The sequence below is a fragment of the Phallusia mammillata genome, chromosome 2, assembly GCF_965637545.1.
Source record: "Phallusia mammillata chromosome 2, kaPhaMamm4.hap1.1, whole genome shotgun sequence".
NCBI lineage: Eukaryota > Metazoa > Chordata > Ascidiacea > Phlebobranchia > Ascidiidae > Phallusia > Phallusia mammillata.
Genome location: NC_137253.1, coordinates 23164499 through 23182045, shown reverse-complemented (window position 1 = coordinate 23182045; position 17547 = coordinate 23164499). Strand labels below are relative to the sequence as shown.

Here is a 17547-nt window from a genome sequence, read left to right as displayed (position 1 = left end):
GCGACTAAGCTTCTGTGTATCTGAGAAAAACATACACATACGATTGCACATACGAAAATGTACAGTGAATGGAGCAGTGGTAAGTTCGGGCTTTAAGAAAACTTGTATGCAAGCACCATACGGTGGTGACGCTTGGAAAGCACGTACACAAAATGTGGTATAATTGTTGGCAGGAAACTGGCAATGAGAATGGCAGGAAGACGTCATGCATTTAACTAGAAAATTGCATGTGGCAAATACCACATAGATAGTTTGCAAAGGCACTTAATTTAGCATCTTGCATACAAATTTAAAAATAAGACACTTCTTAATCCATTGATATGTTGCAACTATTTTATAGATCATACGCAACAGTAGGCTTTTAAAGGCGACTTTCCAACCATAGTATATGCGGTTAATCTCTTTTGGCAATAGTATTGCTTACGACAAAGGACAAAAAACACATGAAACATTGCAACAAAGTGTTACAGGTTTTGAAACGGCTGCTTTAATTCATTTTGATATTCTTCATAGTTCGCATTGGAGGCCATGTCTATTATTTTTTTGTAGAGTCGTTTGAGATGCGAGTCGGTTAACGGGGACTTTGTCGGGTCGTCGTGGGCGCCCATCTGTAGTTGCCTAAAAAAAAAAAAAACAGACCAAAATCAAAATATAGAGTATTACATGCTTCGGAAAAATCTATAGATGTGCTACATAAAACTGGGGTAAATAAAATGTGCTGTTTTGTGGCGCCAATACACTGGCCAACACAATTTTTGGTGTCTTTAATGTTAAAACTGATATTGACTAATTTTGGGGTGCTGATTTCAAAAATCATTACGGTTTTCTTCAATCAGATCAACTTTTTAAGTTATTTACAAAATCAAAATTTATGACCATATTGATTCAATGACATTAAAATCATGCTTTTATGTGTTTGTTAAAGCTTTGTTACATTATACACATCAATTTCCTACAGTGCAGTCAGTTTCATAGCATGAATATGTGTTCTATGTTAATGCTCTGCCTAAAAATGGTTGGTGCAGGCTAGTGGTAACTTTAAACTATACGTGTTTTATGGAGTGATTTTCAGACTCGTAAAGCAAGGTGGTAAAACTAAAATTAATAGTGGCTAGGTCATCTATAAGGTGTTGCATGAATTAACAAGATGTTTTATGCTACCTTACTGGTGAATATCCATACAACACAACTAAAAAGAAAAAAAAAACGATTTGTATCAACTGTGCATATCTTGCACACTTCGATGTGACTTTAGGGGTTTAGGGCAAGCAATGGGCTCCACTTACCTAATGTTGACTGGAATATTGCAGTAATGAACAAAAACAGTAGAAAGGGACTGAAATTATTAGAAAAGAGTACATAACTAAGTTATTAAGCAATCTAAAAAATTCGGTACGAAAATAAGTATAAAGCTACACTTCCCTTAAAACGTAAGGGATATAAATGCTGAGAATTAAGCTGAAAGGTTCCAACAGGATATCAGTAAAACGAGACGTGTCTAAATAATGTGGTCCTGGCTAACTGCTGTTGGTCAATTAAACGGGACGATATTGCTGCCAGTCATTTCTGAAAGTTACAGAAGTAAATGTGTAGGCCTATACCCGATATACCTAAAAACTTACAAATTTGAAACATTTTTTTTGTTTTATATATTGAATTTTGTTGGTTAGGAGTGTCCACCTGTTACATTTAAAATTAAATTCAAAATTTTGTTCTTGCAATTAAACGTTAATTCCAAATAAAATCCTCAAAACCAGTTTCACTATAGCGTATACATATAGATTGTTTTTCAAACGTGGATGTACCATAACAGGAAAACTAGACGTGATACAGATAAACCGATTGCATTTTTGAAATCAGGGCACTGGAAATAGTCAAAATCAAGTAAAAAATTATAGACACCAATAAAAAAATATTTTTTTGTTGCCCAGTGTAATCACACTTAAATACAGGACAACTCATAGCTACTTTGGGCTTATTGTTTGACAGTAAAATGTTTGCGGCAAAGGCGGTTTGTCAAGACAGGTATTAATCATAGTTAATTTTGGTTAATCCAGACAAAATCCATTACAGGTTATGGCGAAGGTGCTGCTGCTAAGCGTCTTGCATATAACACAGCTGCTTGAGTAAATATAAAACTGCAATTTAACAAACTCAAACCATCTGAACACTTCATAATATTCTGCATGGTAACTCATGTAAGCAAATGTATACAAGTTTGCACGAGACTAACCGATTGACCGTCTTAAGAGTCGGTGACATGTCCACTTTTTCCATCCCTTCATAAATACGTTTGACAAAGGCGAGACGAAGATTCCGGCTGACTTTTACCGCAAACGAGTACCTTCCGCCCAGAAACAGTGTGGAAGGAGGATGGGCCGAATGCTCGATGTTGTCTGGTAACACATGTAAAAGTTTCAGCCAATAAGAATCAGAAATACAAATAGAGCTCTTCACCTCCGTGTTTTATTGAAAGGGATAGCCGCGAAAACTATGCTATTAGGTTGAAAACATGCGATACTACTATGATTCAGTTGCAGTTACTTGCAGAATTGTGTTTTCAGTTGAAAAAAGTTATAACTGTGTTTTAATATAAGGTATAACCATTTAAACTATGCAATTAATCTGAAAACATACAACTACTATGACTTCCTTGCCTGTAGGTACTTGCATATTTGTTTGTTTTTAGTTGAGACAAATTTGAAACCAAAAAATATCCAGATAACTAATAACAAAGCTGCACCCATTGTAATACTGCTTCTTGACTTACTTCTGAAAACGACCATGCGTCCGAACTTGGGAGCAACGGCTGCGATGGTTTCGTACAAATCACCTCCTGGTCCCAGAAACTCGTGCACACCATCCGTATCACGTCGCACCATCCACATCGTTTCACCATACTCGGATGGTTTCATTCCCTCGCTTAAGTACAGTAGCATTGTGAATTCGGTCTATTCAAAAAAGAGAAAAGCAAAGTTTGCACGAGAGAAGCAAACAGTTTCATTTTTGGGTACTAAATATTCGCATTTGTAAATATATTAGGCACCTCTACAAAAAAAACGCTATAAAAGGTATATAAAGTAGTGATGTCGCGGACAGAAATTTTGGGATTTTTGTTCGCACCGCAAAATTTCAAGCTGTTCGCAAACTGCACCGAAACTGCAAATTTTGAAAAGAAATTGGTTGACACTGCACTGCACTGCACCACGTATAATATTGAACTATAAAGCCCTACATCAGTTCTTAAATCTGCATTGCAAACATTTAACATTAAACACATTTTAATGTTTACCTTAAAATGCTACAAGTTTGCATGAAAAGGTCAAACAGCAACAGTTTCACAAAATCATAAATTCCAAGCAAACTTGAACAATATAACACAAACCAACAACAAAATACAACACCCTCTCTTCTAAAAACTAACAATAATTGAATTTTAGATTCTGGACATTACTAATTATGTCTTTTATGACAGAAAAACGTAACAAATCTGTGTACATATTGTCGACGTTTTTTCAAAGCAAAAGTTGTTAAATAAGTTGCGCGGTGTGCGGCATCGACGCGGCATAAAAAGTTTTTAGACCCGCTGCAGTACGTTCAAAATTACCCCAAAAAATTACGGTTGACACCACTAATATAAAGTTCGAATAGCTCGGTTACGTCAACAGTTTATTTTTAGCAATATAAATCAGTACTTGATGTGATTCAGAGTCGGGATGGATTCTTGTGTGATCTGCAGCTCGTATGAAGTTAAGTGCAACATCATAGGGACTCCAATCAGTCTCGTTTGAAACGTATTTGAGAAGTCCCTGCAGTCTCGGCCACATGTCGGTTTGCAAGAACTTGTCGATCTGTGACAACATTTTTTAATTTTGAAATTCGCCATTAAGAAAAATTGGAAAAAAACAATAATGCAAAAGTATACTGGTAAACAAAAAGTGTGTTTAAATTTCATGTCCAATTGTATATGGGAAAAAAGGCGACAGCCGCTTGATGCAAACCGCGTTATAAATATGCAACCGGGTTAGATTATTATTTACATAAAGTAATGTATAGATGTTCTATGCCCATAGAAAGATCTATGGCGAATTCGATTAAAGAAAACCCTATTTTAGTATAACATGAGTCACTAGTAACTTGGCAGGTTAGTGTCACAAAAAATCACTTTACGTTATATTGAGACATCCACTGAACATTGTCATGATCTTGAAGTGGAGCTGGGTCAAACGGATTCATTGCAGCTTTTACACCAAGAAGATGTGTTCGCCAAGCCCGAAGTTCTTCGGTGGTGAAAAGACCATCAAAAATGTGAATTGGCCTGAAAAACAACATTTGTTATAATTCTATTGCAACAATAAGAGCAAGGAGTTACAACATTGTCATTGGGTAAACTGAAACATATATGTAAACTCGAGGGAATTATTTTTGGGCATGATGTATAGTTTCTTAGTTATGCATCGACAGTTTAAGTAATTGGACAAAATTCATTTTGTGTGTGTTTGGTTTTTGACAGCCCGTATGCTTTTTACGTGGAACAATAGAAGCTTAATTTGAGTCAACGCACCAGATCAAAACAGCTGCACAACCTGCCAACAATCATCGCACATTTTTGGAATAGGCGACCGATACACAAAATACATAGATAAATTTAGCCCATATACAAATAGCTCAGAGTAACATTTTGTATAAAATATCACGGGCAGTTAGATGACAAGCTGGTGCGAGAGGGATTTATCATGTCACGTATACAAGATGTAACTTTCTTTTTGTATTACTGGGGTAAGATTGGCTTGCGTAAAACGTAAAACATAACATTTATACGTTTCAACTGAATTTAAAATGTAGGAATGCACCACAAAGCACGTGACCAGCAGCACAAAACGCCTACCTGTCTTGTGTTCTATCGTAGAATGTTCGGAGTAGGCATTTGTCGTAGTCTATCGTTCTATTTGCATCGCTGTTGTCAAACGTGAAGTGACCGAAGTCCTCTTTCTCCGCGTCCGACTTCTTAGTCAACGAAAATGGCACAGTAATTCCTATAACATATGAGATACCATGGTTTTCTGCTTATATTTACCGTCATTTCTTTGTGTAAAATTGGGACAAATTGCTGGTAAAGATCATTATCAGATACTGTTTAACGAAAATATTTTAAAAATTCTACGCCAACAATTGACATAGCAAGTTTGGATGAAGATATTTTCAAAGGTTATTTCAGCGGACATGCCCTTCAAAAAGGGGACGTATGTTTGGCCTTATTTGTACAGGCTTACTTTAATGACCTGATTTTTACCAACTGGTCCGGAAGCGTGGGCCCACAATGCCTTAACGGGGTTAAAGCCACAACATTTAACATTCGACTCAACTCATTGGCAGAAAAAAACATATGGCCGAAGTAAGAATCTGATAAATAGAGATAGCATAAAATCGCGTTCGAAACGATTGATTAGAAGTTTGCCAAAGGAAACAAAGCTTCCTTGCTGCGTGCGGCAGACACATGGAGTGCGTATTCACTAGTAGGCCGGAAAAGCCTTGTTGCGCCATGCTGTACAGTTTTCAGTCACGTATCATATTTGACCCTCGACCATTTGGAAACCAGGAAAAATAACAACCCCAAGTCTGCAAGTTTGCAAAGAATACAATATACGTGAAATTAAAACGTATCTAGACAACCTAATGAACGGGCATAAACATCATTATCAATGTTTAAGTTGATGAAAAGTACTTTGTATAACACGCTTGGTCTGAAATACAGTTTAAACACAAGCATGTTACCTTAAGGCTTACATGTTTGATTAAGACGAGTTAAGAAAATCAATGAAGACAACTACCTTTGCTATTCTCGTCTGTTGTAAAGTATATGTTCAGATATGGCATATGGTTGAAGTAGTTGACACAGGGGGCTCTGAACAGCACTTTGTGACAGGATGGCCATAGTAGCGCACGGTAGACATGTGGATGGACACTCTCAGTAATCTCCCATCTCGGCTCGGAGGTAATGTTTGGATTGCGCATTTTACTATAAAATGACACCTGAAATCACACACAACTTTCCTGATGAATCTGATGTTTTGAAAGAGTAAAAAATCTTAGTCTTACCTGGCCATAGTTATTTAACCTCCACTCATGACCCAAAAACAATGTGAGTACATATCTGTTTGGAGCACAGAACTCGTTTACTGCTGGTGGCATAGCATCTAAAGCTCGTAATAACTGAAGCTGTCCATACTCCATAAAAACCTAAAATACAAACCCGAAGTATTTAATGTTGGGAATACTCAACAGCAAGCATTCAAAAAGAAATCCCACCTCTTTTTGGATTGCTTTTTCAACAACTGGTTGAAGTTCAAGCCAAATTGGCAAAGACTTTAGGTATTCCAGATCTACTGGTTTTACCCATGGTGCACTTCCATAATTCCATGGTTTATCTAAGTCTGCTTTGCTGTAGTTCTACAAAATACGGTTGCATTTTTGGACATATTAAAAGACCAAATTTACCAAATTTAATGTTTTAGGTTTTGTATTTTTTTAAGAGTCACAGGTAAGAGCAATAATTAGGCTAAAGAACTTAATACAAGCTATTTGCATACACTCTGTTCGCCAACATATTTAAAAGCTGATATCCAAAGGTGTAAAGTTTTAAATTTACTCATAAAAGTAAAATCTAAGTTACTGAAAGAAGACATGAAATTTAACACATTCAAAATCCACAAACATCTCACCATGTGCATAAATGTGAATCTGACAGGACTCATTGAACCTTGGATGACTCCCAAGTAACTTTCCTTTAGTTGGTGTTTAATTGCATCATCAATAACCCATGCTTTGTCACCATCCCCAATATCCAGTACATGTGTAACCCGCGCTGGACCTTGTTCAATGACTGGTGGTAATTCAACTATTTCTTGATCCTCTTGTATTTCTACATAATCCTCAATTTCTTCTGCATCTTTACCTCCAGCATCCTGTTAAAACATGCATGAATCTTAAAACAAAAAATATATATATGTTTTATATTTTCCCTGGGTAAATCAGGAAAATTCTATTTTAAAAAAAGTGTATTTTATATGTATTTATTAGATTATCTTATCTTACAAAAATATTGCTAAACATTTTGCTAGTTTGCTGTGAAAAACATTACAACTTAACATACAACAAAATACATTTGCAGAAACTACTGGTATCATAATAAAACCATATTACTATTGTACGTTTAAGTTTTTAATGGTTATTTTATTACTGTTTAGCTGATCTTAAATGTTTTTAATAAGGTGTTGCAATAAAAAAGCAAAAAATAAGCAAAATTTACAAAACTTCAAGGGTTTCACATACCTTGTTTTCAAATGCATTTACAGATGATTGAAATATAACCAACAATAGTATACATTTTGTTATCAAATACATTCTAATGGTTGAATAATCTAAAACAAAATTGTACTGCAATTAAGTTAATCTACAAGTATTTGGTGATGGGACGAGTACCCGGTACTCGGTATCGAACAATTTCCAGTCATATCGATACTTGTACTCGGTTTCGAAATATTTTGTCTCAGTTTTCAATACCAACATGTGAGTACTGAAGGCCTATTTACACCATAAGAATATGGGCAACTTTATGCCAATATTTGCTTCGGACAGCACAAAATTGGAAAAAAGTTCAGCCAGTTTACGTTTATCTTTTTCGCTATCAAGTGGAGATTACATTTTACAAAATGTGTGTGTGTGTGCCCAAACATGGCATATAGATTAGCCAATGATATACAACTAAGTACAACACTACACTTAAGTACTTGGTAATCGTACTCGGTATCGAAGGTATATACATGTGGTACTCGTACTCGCTTCAAAACCTGGTATCGTCCCATAACTAAAAGTATTTAAATAAAGCAAATTTACAACAAATATAAAGAAAGAATGTTAAGAAAAAAAATAGTAATCATGTTTAGAAAGTACATTTTCACAAATGCTCACAATTTCCTATGTTTGTACCATGAATGACCAACTATTTCCGAGACACTGTTTTAGATAATAAAATGAAAAGCAAATGCTTAAAGTCAATGACAGTAGTTTTAATTTAATAAAACATCGATGAACCAGATAAAATATATACATGAAGCTTGAAAACTGCACACACAATCTAATGTATTAAAAACTCGTTTTGAAAAAAAGCAACAACTAAACTTTTATGCATAACATTCAGGTTTGGTGCCAAGTTTAAGATTGCATCGCTGTGTGCTAAATAAATCCTGCAACATGAGACATTTTATATTTTACATAACTCAGTCCTGCCCAGCATGCCACGTTGGCTGAAATAAGTAACCCCTCGATCTTAAGTACGTCTAATTGTGATAGGCATGTGTTTCTGTATTTGCGTTTGACAGACTTTAACGGGATATGGATCAGGGGCTTTCCGGTTTGTGGACAAAACATAACGCCAGCGCACTCTAGCGGAAGAGTGCTGGTACGACGTGTGTTGAGTTTTAATCGAATATTTGTAATAAGGATTGAGCTTTTCATGATAAAAATTAATTACTAAAAATTTAGGCTTAAAATAGAGACGATGGTTACGTTGGTTGACATTCTAAATTTGCAGTTGTTTGTTTTTATTTTTGAAAGTGTGTTACTAAAAATAGCTATTCGTATTTCAAACACACATGTAAATCATGGGCAATGTTAGTTGCTGGGTTACACATTGTTCGTACATTTAATCTTTTTGATACTGTTATTCATTGAGATAGTGCTTATGGCCTTAACGCTTAAATGTGGCGACTTTACACTTGGTCATGAAATGAAATTGCAAAGGAGACAATAGTAGCAATAATAGCCTATAAAGGCCTAGCTGTGTTATAGCTATACAGTATTATTTGGACATTATCAAATCAGACAAAACCACCTTTTGAAAAATACCGCGTCAAAATTATTAAATTGTTAACTAGTTGACTTTTTGACAATGCTTTTGCACACTGGGTGCAGACTGCAGAAGGCTTAAAGGGAACAATTGGGCCACCAGATGTCCTTTACATCTGTAAATCGCTTTTGTTTTTTTATCGCTAGTCACGCAACCTGTCGCGAGTAAACGACGCGGTGATAACACATGGCGATAAAGCTCTTGAAGCCTCAATTGATCGCAGACCTTTTCATTGAACGCTGGCTCAGGCAAAGAGGGAGTCATTCAGAAAGCGCCGTTAAAGGTTGAATAACAGTCGGTGTTTTCAAACCAGCATCGACGATGTGTTGTTTATTGAGGGAGTGTCCACGTTTTGCTATAATAGCGTTATTTATCTTTGTAGGAGATCATTCAGAGTGTGTTGGTGCTGAATTAAACGTGGTGACCTTTTACTTAAAAATACAGCAGTATACCGTAGTACAGTATAGTAGGCCTACTACAGTTGTAGCAAAATGTATCTTATCTAATGCTAGAATTTGACATCAACGATTTGTTTATTTAAATTATGGGTGATATACAAAAGTCAAAACGCTTTGAATTCTTATCAAACCTATGAAACAGTATTGCTATTGGTACTACACTGGTAGTTCCGTACAGTGCTGGCATTGCGGTTTATTTTGTGGTCATGACGTTCCATGGTGGAAGTTGGAGAGATCCAATTCTCACACACGACTGTGTTTGCTTTCCAAGGCGTGTATGAAAAACTGTAGTCAGTCAGTGCAGTATAGTGAGTGAGTTATAAACCGTAGCCGGGCTGGCAGTAAAATTGTCCGTTGGCCCTTTTGGCGCAACAATAGGGATCGACAGCGGGTGTTAATAATTCACCAGGGCTTATCAAAAAGCGATGCTGAAATGTAAACCTGCAATCGGGGACAAAAAACAGCGGGTTTGCGGCCCGTGTGACGAGAGTACGAGACTGATAATTTTAGAGACCTCAAAGGCCAAGTGGATACATTACATTTGCTAAGTTGAGCTGAAATTGTAACCAATGGAACTGTTTGGCCTGAGGGATTATCGTTTGAAGCCGAACAGTTTAATTACAGCATAGTCACGAGTCGTTTCTTAATCTTTCAGGCCTACTTCTAATGAAAGCATTGTAGCAGCTTTAGGGTTCAATTTAAGCGTTCAATTTAAAACTGTTGTGTGCCGGGGTGTATTCTTGGACTGAGAAGCCTCGGATTTTGAAAGTCAACACAAAGTAACAAGATGGTGATCAGAGTGTACTGGGCAAGTGTTACTTGCAGCCGAAAGGTGGGTCAATATGTGTTAAATATTAATAATGAAGAAGCATTATATGCACAAACAAAAGCATGTCGTATTGGCTGCGTTTGTTATGCCTGTTTTATTTGGTAACATTATGTCGATTTTTTTCCTACTGAATCGTTAAGATATCTTAATCACGGAAACAACTATAGATTTGGACTCAAATAAGGCCTTTGGGAACCCGCAGCTCATAACATTGTGCCCTCTGAGACTTACACTTTTCGTGGTCTGCTTTTCATCGTCGGTCATTTATCTTATCGATCGTGGCGAATTGAATATTGAAGTGTACTTGCTGGTTAACGTGAATGCTACAACAATATGTTGCTAAACAAAAATTGACTCAAACAAAATATTACATGCAATTGATTTGAACTATGAAGTGGAATTTTATTAAAAACGTATATGTTATCTCTATCAGTTGGATTGATGCTTAGCGTTTGGTCAGGAAATCAATACGCTTTGTATGTGTTAAACGTTTATGACTTTCCATGAATTTGTTACACGTCTCCTGGTTGTAACGTAGCCGAAATACTGGCACGTCATAACATCATATTGAGGCCCATATTCCCATTGAATGTGGCAATCCTGGCCACTTACGATGATCACCACTGTTGGTTCCAAAACCTTTTTAACGTCCTTGAGTAGAATGTTGGTTTAATGACCAACGCGCATTCAGCGTTAAGTGGAACGACCAGTCACGTGTTATTTACAAAACCACTCGCGATCCTTTATTTGTTGACATTTGAAATAATGACCACCTAATGGCCCTCTCCCCCTTCCAACAATACGTCACCGGTCGATCGTGTCATGCTTGGGTGGCTACGGATAACACATACCTAGATACGTAGGCGCGTTTTACGGCGGGAATTTGATTTCAACTGGCCGGATTGCTTCGAATGTTTCCTGAAGTAGGCCGTCGACTCAAACGATACTTGAAAAACCGCGACGACGTTGCTGTTGACTGTTGGGTAGCCTTGTGCACACCAGACACGACAAGTGCACTTTCGTTCGATCGTTGTACTGCGAACCTTGAAGCAGATTATGACAGAATTTTCCGAGCGACTAGATATCCCTTTCAAGGCCTTACGCATTTTTAATGAAGGGTGCTGTACAGTGACCGCCTGCAATTTACAGCAGGCTGCAGAGAATGTAAATCGAACAAGCAAACCACCTTGGACAAGTATTACATCTTTGCAAAGTTAACTATTACACATAATGGGTGACAAACGAGTGATTCAAGGCCGTTGATGAACAATGGTGTTCTGTCAATTCGTCAGGTCATGTGGTGCATTCACAAAAAAAAAACGTTCGCACCATTTGAAAAGCGCGACTCATCGATTTTACCACGTAATAAAATTTTATAACAGGCAATCAATTATTCATCCATTGTTTTATTGCGATCACCCATCCACGCTACGCCGATATTAAACTCGCGTATGCTTTTATGTGCAGATGGACGGAGAGCAAACGCGATTGCGGTACGTCATCCAGAACCTAAAACTCGAGTCGGTGTGGATTGACATCACCACGGATACAAGCGTTCGCGAACAAATGCGCAAGGAGTGTGGAAACCCAAAAGCTGTGCCGCCCCAGATATTCAGCGATGATGTTTATCTCGGAGTAAGTGCTTGTTACATTTGTCGCATCACTGGTATTTTACTTTCTTAAGACCCATGGGCACCGGCACGTGCCAAGACTTTGTACCTCAAAGTTAGTATATTTTGCAGAAAAATCTGATGAATGACAAAAAACCGTTATATTGTATGAGTGTTTCCAGCAACGCAATTCTATTGTATATAATATATGCCTATGCGAACGCAATTACTGGATACCACAATCGATTTATGTCAGTATATATGTGTACAATTTTGCCCCCTCTTGCCAAATTTCAGCCGGTGCGTATATTAAGACCCCCTTATAACATGAAAGTAGACATAGCGCAATAAAGTTTGTTATCCTTCGGCACCACCACAAAATTATGGATGACTTATATTGTGTTGTTTGGTCTATTACAGGACATGACCGTCATGGAAGAATTCGTAGAAGAGGAAAGAGTTCATGAATTCTTTAAAATTGAAAAACCAACAAACGCTATCACTGAAACGACGGTGCTGCCTGTTGTAATGCAACAGGTGTGCAACAGCACCACCACTGTTGCTAAACCTGCGCCAATTATACCCACGGAGTCCTCTGTCTCTACCGTTAAAAATGAGCGCCCTACAACCCCAGATAGCGGGTCAGAAAACATAGGACCGTCGAAGACTACAGACTTACCACCGCCTACTCGCAAAAGTGTTTTAGAACGAGTCGGTACATTGGAATCAGTAGGTGTCACTCAAGAAAAGACCGACAAACCGAAAGTAGTATTCACAAAATCGAAAAACACCGACCGAGAGGTAAAACCGATTGACGAAGAACGTCGGCGTCGCATCCTAGGCTTGTGCACCACAGAAAACGAGCCCGATCAAACTCCTATCGCAAATGGAGTCAGTTCCTAATTAGGTGCTGACGATCTGTTTCATGCAGTTATATAGAAACTTTTGTCTGCTGCGTTGTCGTTTTGTTTTGCATCATGTGCTTGAGATTTTTACATAAAAGCCTGGTGCATTAAAATAAACTTTCCGACTGTACATATTAAATCCCAACTCAAAATAATGCTGTACTGCTAAATGATTTTTGTTGCTTTGTATTGGTTATGTTTTCGTATGATGGCAATAGGAAAAGTAAAATAATCATGCATCAGTTTTGGTGGTCGGGGTCAAGGGTGTGGTGAGCCAAACTTCATTGCGACGATTGATAAGATGGAAAGGACTATCATATCCAGCAGTGAGAAACGACTTCAAATCGATGTTAGCGGTGTTAACACCATTACGCAACATGTCAGCATGTAGAACGTAAATGTGCTCCCACCAATCAGTTTCTTCCGCGTAGCCGGAAAACGTACTGTAAAATAGACATGGAATTATACGTAAATATTACCAACATTAATATATCCTACTGTTATTTTAATTGTGAATTTGTTTTTGGAAGTTGAAAAACAATCTATCAGTAACTTGTAGATTTCTTGGAGATTAGCAAAAAAACCAGCCCTTGAGTAATCTTTTTTGGAAAAAACTTCGAAACCTGCATCTATTCACTGTCGAAAACACTTTGCGTCAATATAAAAAGTAACAGATACCGAACGTATGCGGTCATAGGCAGTCGTTCTTCGATACACAGATCAGTGTTTGTTGGTGTTGGCGGTTCTGCCTGGAACTTAAGTGGAATGTAGAATGACATCGTTCTCTTCGTGTCAAAAATTGTTGCTCCAGTTGAAATGCATTGTGTCACAGGCACAGTCATCGACATAGTCGAACCTGTTAACAAATGTGTATCAGTATAGAATAAGCACATTTTATAAATTGTGTTGTATAGCTTACCAGCAGAATTGGAGCCTTGGATGTAATTGAACAAACGCCAAAACGCTGCCTTTCTGGCATCTTTACCGAAGTGACCTTGCATACCAGTGCTAGTCCAGTTTGCAGCCGCGTATTCCCGAACCTCGTAAGATTTGTCCTAAAATACATCAATATAATTTGCATTTCATTGTGTTGAATTATAAGAGAATATTTTTTACCCTATTTACCACCATCAAAATGCGGCGAGATTTTATGCACGGAATACATTCACAATTATTTTTGGGTCCCAGTCAAATCTGATTTTTAGGTCCCAATCTTTAACATTTAACTCACCTCCGGTTGTTCAGCGGCCAACTTCCAAATCGGATGCTCGTAACCGTTGTACGTCGAATCACTGAGAGCGTTTCCCATCATGAAAGCAAGAAAAGACAAAACACTGAAAATCATGACTGACTATTTCTGCTCTGTAAACTGAGTCAACTACTTCCGACTAAAACAAACTGAAAATGAATCAGACTAGCCTACAAGCAAACCGGTTTAAACCATCGGTATGTTTCCCAAAGCACAATAAACACGTAGTTGTTAAATTCCTTTGCACAAAGCAGTCAATCAAGCATCGGCAAGATTGCGTCTAGTCACCACTGATTAAATGCCAAAGGTGGTTGCTTTTGGAAATATTTTGTGCGTGTATTTGAAAGGGCACGGTTAAAAGTAATCTGGTTGTCAACCAGGTCATCACTTTAAGCAGCATTTTGTCGTTGATGTAGTTTTTTTGCATGTATTTTGCGAAGCGCATATCTTGCGGATGACTTTGTTTTGAAAATTGTCCGTGTTTATTTGAAGATTTGCTGCTATCTACCATGTACGTACAAGTCAGCTGTTAGTGTTCAAGTTAATTTTAAAAACAATAAATATTTTACCGTATTTAAAAATCTAACTGAAGACTCCACTTCTGAAAACAATTGAAAAAAGAGCATGTTATGCGTATAATAAAGCAGTTCCTTAAACAACTAGTATAGAGCCAGAAACTTACCTTCCTTTGTTATGTTTAATCAGTGGTGGGATTCAAATTTTTTGTCATGAGGTTCTATCACAAAAGTCAAATTTTTCAGCCGGTTCTGTTACAAAAAGTCTATTGACAGTAACCAGTAATGCTAACCGGTTCGCTGATCTCATAAAATTTTGTGAGACGGTTCTATAGAACCGGTGCGAACCGGCAGAATCCAAGCATTGTGTGTTTTGTTTTGGTCCTATTTTGTAAATTTTGTTTTGTCTATATATACGACACTGTTTTAGCACCCTGTGCGCATATACGTTTCTTGCGACTCACCTGCTCCCTGTAAGAATTTCCAAAATAATTTTGTCAAAACCGCCCAAAAAGCATTGAAGTCTTGCTATAATGTTGTATTTTTTGCCAGGTTGTGCGATTTTATACATAAGTTTGCTGTGCCTAGCTAATCTATATTATTCCATCATCTGCAAAACGTACATACAAATACAAAAAAGGCGATTGTTGACGCACAATGCTTCCGGAATTTCATTTGTATTCAGTCTTCTTCATGATACAATGAACCGCCCATATATTGTATTATTTCTAAATTATTTCTAAATATTCGAAGTAATGTTGCAGCATTATTCTTGGCACTATAACTCGGAGTTATGTACATCCTAGGCTACTGGCACAAGGAAAACGTGCTGTAACATCACGTGAATGTTACATAAGCGCGAAATATTACACAGCGACGTTACTTTCCAGTAACTGGAAATTCAGTTACATAACCGCATGTATAGGCTATACAGCATCTACTGCTTTTTGAGATGTCACATTCGACATGACGCTTTTTCTTTCATTGGTACCAGTTTTCTTACTAAGTATTATTATCACTCGGCAAGTTTAGTTTAGTATGAGGAGGTGTGGAAAATTGACAATAAAAACTGAATTATAGTCTGTAAAATCGCCAGATCCGATTTCCATGGAAAGAAGCTCCCCCTGCAGGTTTTGAACACGTGTCTTGGAGTGTTCAATAATTTATTTGTTAACAATAACTGGCATTTTTACATGACTTATTGAAACGTCTATCGACCGCAAGGCAACATAAATGTCACATTTTGCGTAGAAGATTTCAAAAATATACGAAGCACGTAATTTGCATTTATATGAGTTTTATTGAAGTGAAGAAAATATATCAGAATAGTGTTTTAGCTCATATTATTCGTTATGTTTTGATGCACTAAAACTCACATTGTAATAGGCACTAGTATGTGCTGAAACGCAAAAATCTGGCAAATCGTAACGAATGGATGAAACGCAAAACTTCGTACATCATAAACACCTGCCAACAGTCCAGGCTGTGTAAACATTGGGCCACAATCATGAATTAATGCTATATAATGCTTTTTGTGACTGCAATAGTGAAAATGTATATGTAGACAATAGATCAGGTGCGATTCGGGGTCTTCGAAAGGAGCCAAACTTCATTGTGACGTTTGATAAAGCGCATCGGGCTGTTGTAACCAGCAGTGTAGAATGATGTCAGATCGACGGTGTCTTCATCAACTCCGTTTCTCTTCATGTCTTCAAAGAGCTTGTAAACATTGACCCAATTCTCCGTTTCGCTCGCCCAGCCAGGGAATTTGCTAAAAGTTTTCTCAATATAAAGTGAGATTTAGCACAATTCTGTTCATTAGCACTACGGTACCACCATGCGGAAATAATCACGGTGTTTCGAACGGAAAATGATAAAACACCATACCTCACGATAGACCCACATTTAGCCGAGTTTGATAGGTGGCACAAAAAGAACATTTACCTATTTAAAACAACAATCTCTGAAAACGCAAAATCTTACATCTTAACCTCAACCTTGTTCAGCTGCTGAATAAATAATTCAGCTTTTTGCACCACCTATTGAAAATTAGCTAAATGTGGGTCTGCCGTAAGGTATAGGTTAGTAGCTCCAACGTTTCGAAAATCATAGATACACCTACTCCCAGCACTTGTGATTCGTGCGCAGTTTTAAAAACGAAACAGATTTAAAATATCATGTAATATTCCGAAATGCTTTTGCTTTTTAACCACCAGCTTCAGTGATATGTGCAATAAATTAGCTGTTGGCTAAAATACTAAGTTAAAGGTGAATTACCGAACATAGGCGGTCATGGGTTGACGCTCTTCTATGTAAACTTCGGTATCTGTTGGTGCAGGTGGATCTGCCTGAAAATCCTGTGGAATGTAAAATGACATCGTCCTTTTCATGTCGAAAATTGTAGGTCCGGGAGCAATGTGAGTAGTAACAGGCGCAGTCATATCGATGGTTGCCCCTGGAAACGAAAGTGATTTTGTGAGTGGTTAAAAATTACTGCATACAACACTATCAAAAAGAGTCACTTACCAGCGGCGTTGCGGCCTTGGATGTACTTGAAAAGGCGCATGAATGCTTCACTACTTTTTGATGAAGCGCTGTCCATTTGAGTACTTGTCCAGTTTGCAGCTGCATATTCTCGTACCTCGTAGCTTCTATCCTAAAAAATGGTTGGAAATTGGGTTAACAGAACGCAAAACATTTACAGTACACATATATTCGATTCTTCAGAAAAAAGGTAAAGAGATTGGATAAAACTCACTTTTGGTTGATTTGTGGCCAATTTATAGGGTGGACGCTCGAGCTCGATACCGTAACCTTCACCGCCAAAAGCGTTCCCCATCATGCAGACAAGACAAAATAAAACCGACAAAATCATAACTTATTATCTTGCTGATATGTTAACAAAACAAACAGCTTGTGTCTAAAAAAATCAGAAACTTATAAAGCTTTTTTGCTTAATAGGCAGCTATATAATTCATCCGACGTCTAACTCGGGGCGTCTTCATTAGGGTAATGGAACACTACCCAACACACTCGTTCTTATAACACCACTCAGGTTGATAACAATAGAAAA

At 37.5% G+C, this 17547-nt stretch overlaps 4 protein-coding genes across 5 annotated transcripts; 1 reads left to right on the top strand and 3 right to left on the bottom strand.

Moving 5' to 3' along the window:
• Positions 1-7449, bottom strand: LOC145213348 (uncharacterized). The gene is made up of 11 exons (XM_080081585.1): positions 7333-7449; positions 6723-6965; positions 6310-6450; positions 6100-6240; positions 5832-6033; positions 4889-5036; positions 4171-4318; positions 3696-3851; positions 2771-2951; positions 2234-2396; positions 1-618 (listed from the first exon to the last, which is right to left on the bottom strand). The coding sequence occupies exons 1-11, from the start codon at positions 7402-7404 to the stop codon at positions 465-467; spliced, it is 1749 nt and encodes a 582-aa protein (XP_079937711.1). The 5' UTR covers positions 7405-7449; the 3' UTR covers positions 1-464.
• Positions 7450-9895: 2446 nt separating this feature from the next.
• LOC145212617 (uncharacterized) lies at positions 9896-12952 on the top strand. Its single transcript, XM_080080797.1, has 3 exons — positions 9896-10198; positions 11663-11830; positions 12226-12952. The coding sequence occupies exons 1-3, from the start codon at positions 10154-10156 to the stop codon at positions 12706-12708; spliced, it is 696 nt and encodes a 231-aa protein (XP_079936923.1). The 5' UTR covers positions 9896-10153; the 3' UTR covers positions 12709-12952.
• On the bottom strand, positions 12881-14146 carry LOC145212618 (heme-binding protein 2-like). Its single transcript, XM_080080798.1, has 4 exons — positions 13942-14146; positions 13630-13765; positions 13389-13566; positions 12881-13153 (listed from the first exon to the last, which is right to left on the bottom strand). The coding sequence occupies exons 1-4, from the start codon at positions 14053-14055 to the stop codon at positions 12943-12945; spliced, it is 639 nt and encodes a 212-aa protein (XP_079936924.1). The 5' UTR covers positions 14056-14146; the 3' UTR covers positions 12881-12942.
• A 1608-nt stretch (positions 14147-15754) lies between these two features.
• Positions 15755-17489, bottom strand: LOC145212619 (heme-binding protein 2-like). Of its 2 annotated transcripts, none has more exons than XM_080080799.1 (4): positions 17233-17489; positions 17001-17130; positions 16752-16929; positions 15755-16245 (listed from the first exon to the last, which is right to left on the bottom strand). In XM_080080799.1, exons 1-4 carry the CDS (start codon positions 17347-17349, stop codon positions 16047-16049), a joined length of 624 nt encoding a protein of 207 aa, XP_079936925.1. In that variant the 5' UTR covers positions 17350-17489; the 3' UTR covers positions 15755-16046. The 2 variants fall into 2 exon arrangements, with proteins under 2 accessions (XP_079936925.1, XP_079936926.1); XM_080080800.1 differs by having other exon boundaries at positions 16117-16256.
• Positions 17490-17547: the final 58 nt, after the last annotated feature.

Coding starts and splice junctions, on each gene's coding strand:
- LOC145213348 (XM_080081585.1), bottom strand. CDS start 7,404: ATGTATTTGATAACAAAATGTATACTATTGTTGGTTATATTTCAATCA. Junction 6,034..6,099: donor GGTTAAATAACTATGGCCAG/GTAAGACTAAGA, acceptor GTGTGATTTCAG/GTGTCATTTTATAGTAAAAT. Junction 3,852..4,170: donor AGTGGATGTCTCAATATAAC/GTAAAGTGATTT, acceptor ATGTTGTCACAG/ATCGACAAGTTCTTGCAAAC.
- LOC145212618 (XM_080080798.1), bottom strand. CDS start 14,055: ATGATTTTCAGTGTTTTGTCTTTTCTTGCTTTCATGATGGGAAACGCT. Junction 13,766..13,941: donor TGGCCGCTGAACAACCGGAG/GTGAGTTAAATG, acceptor GATGTATTTTAG/GACAAATCTTACGAGGTTCG. Junction 13,567..13,629: donor CCAAGGCTCCAATTCTGCTG/GTAAGCTATACA, acceptor ATTTGTTAACAG/GTTCGACTATGTCGATGACT.
- LOC145212617 (XM_080080797.1), top strand. CDS start 10,154: ATGGTGATCAGAGTGTACTGGGCAAGTGTTACTTGCAGCCGAAAG. Junction 10,199..11,662: donor GTGTTACTTGCAGCCGAAAG/GTGGGTCAATAT, acceptor TTTTATGTGCAG/ATGGACGGAGAGCAAACGCG. Junction 11,831..12,225: donor GCGATGATGTTTATCTCGGA/GTAAGTGCTTGT, acceptor GGTCTATTACAG/GACATGACCGTCATGGAAGA.
- LOC145212619 (XM_080080799.1), bottom strand. CDS start 17,349: ATGATTTTGTCGGTTTTATTTTGTCTTGTCTGCATGATGGGGAACGCT. Junction 17,131..17,232: donor TGGCCACAAATCAACCAAAA/GTGAGTTTTATC, acceptor ACCATTTTTTAG/GATAGAAGCTACGAGGTACG. Junction 16,930..17,000: donor CCAAGGCCGCAACGCCGCTG/GTAAGTGACTCT, acceptor TTTCGTTTCCAG/GGGCAACCATCGATATGACT.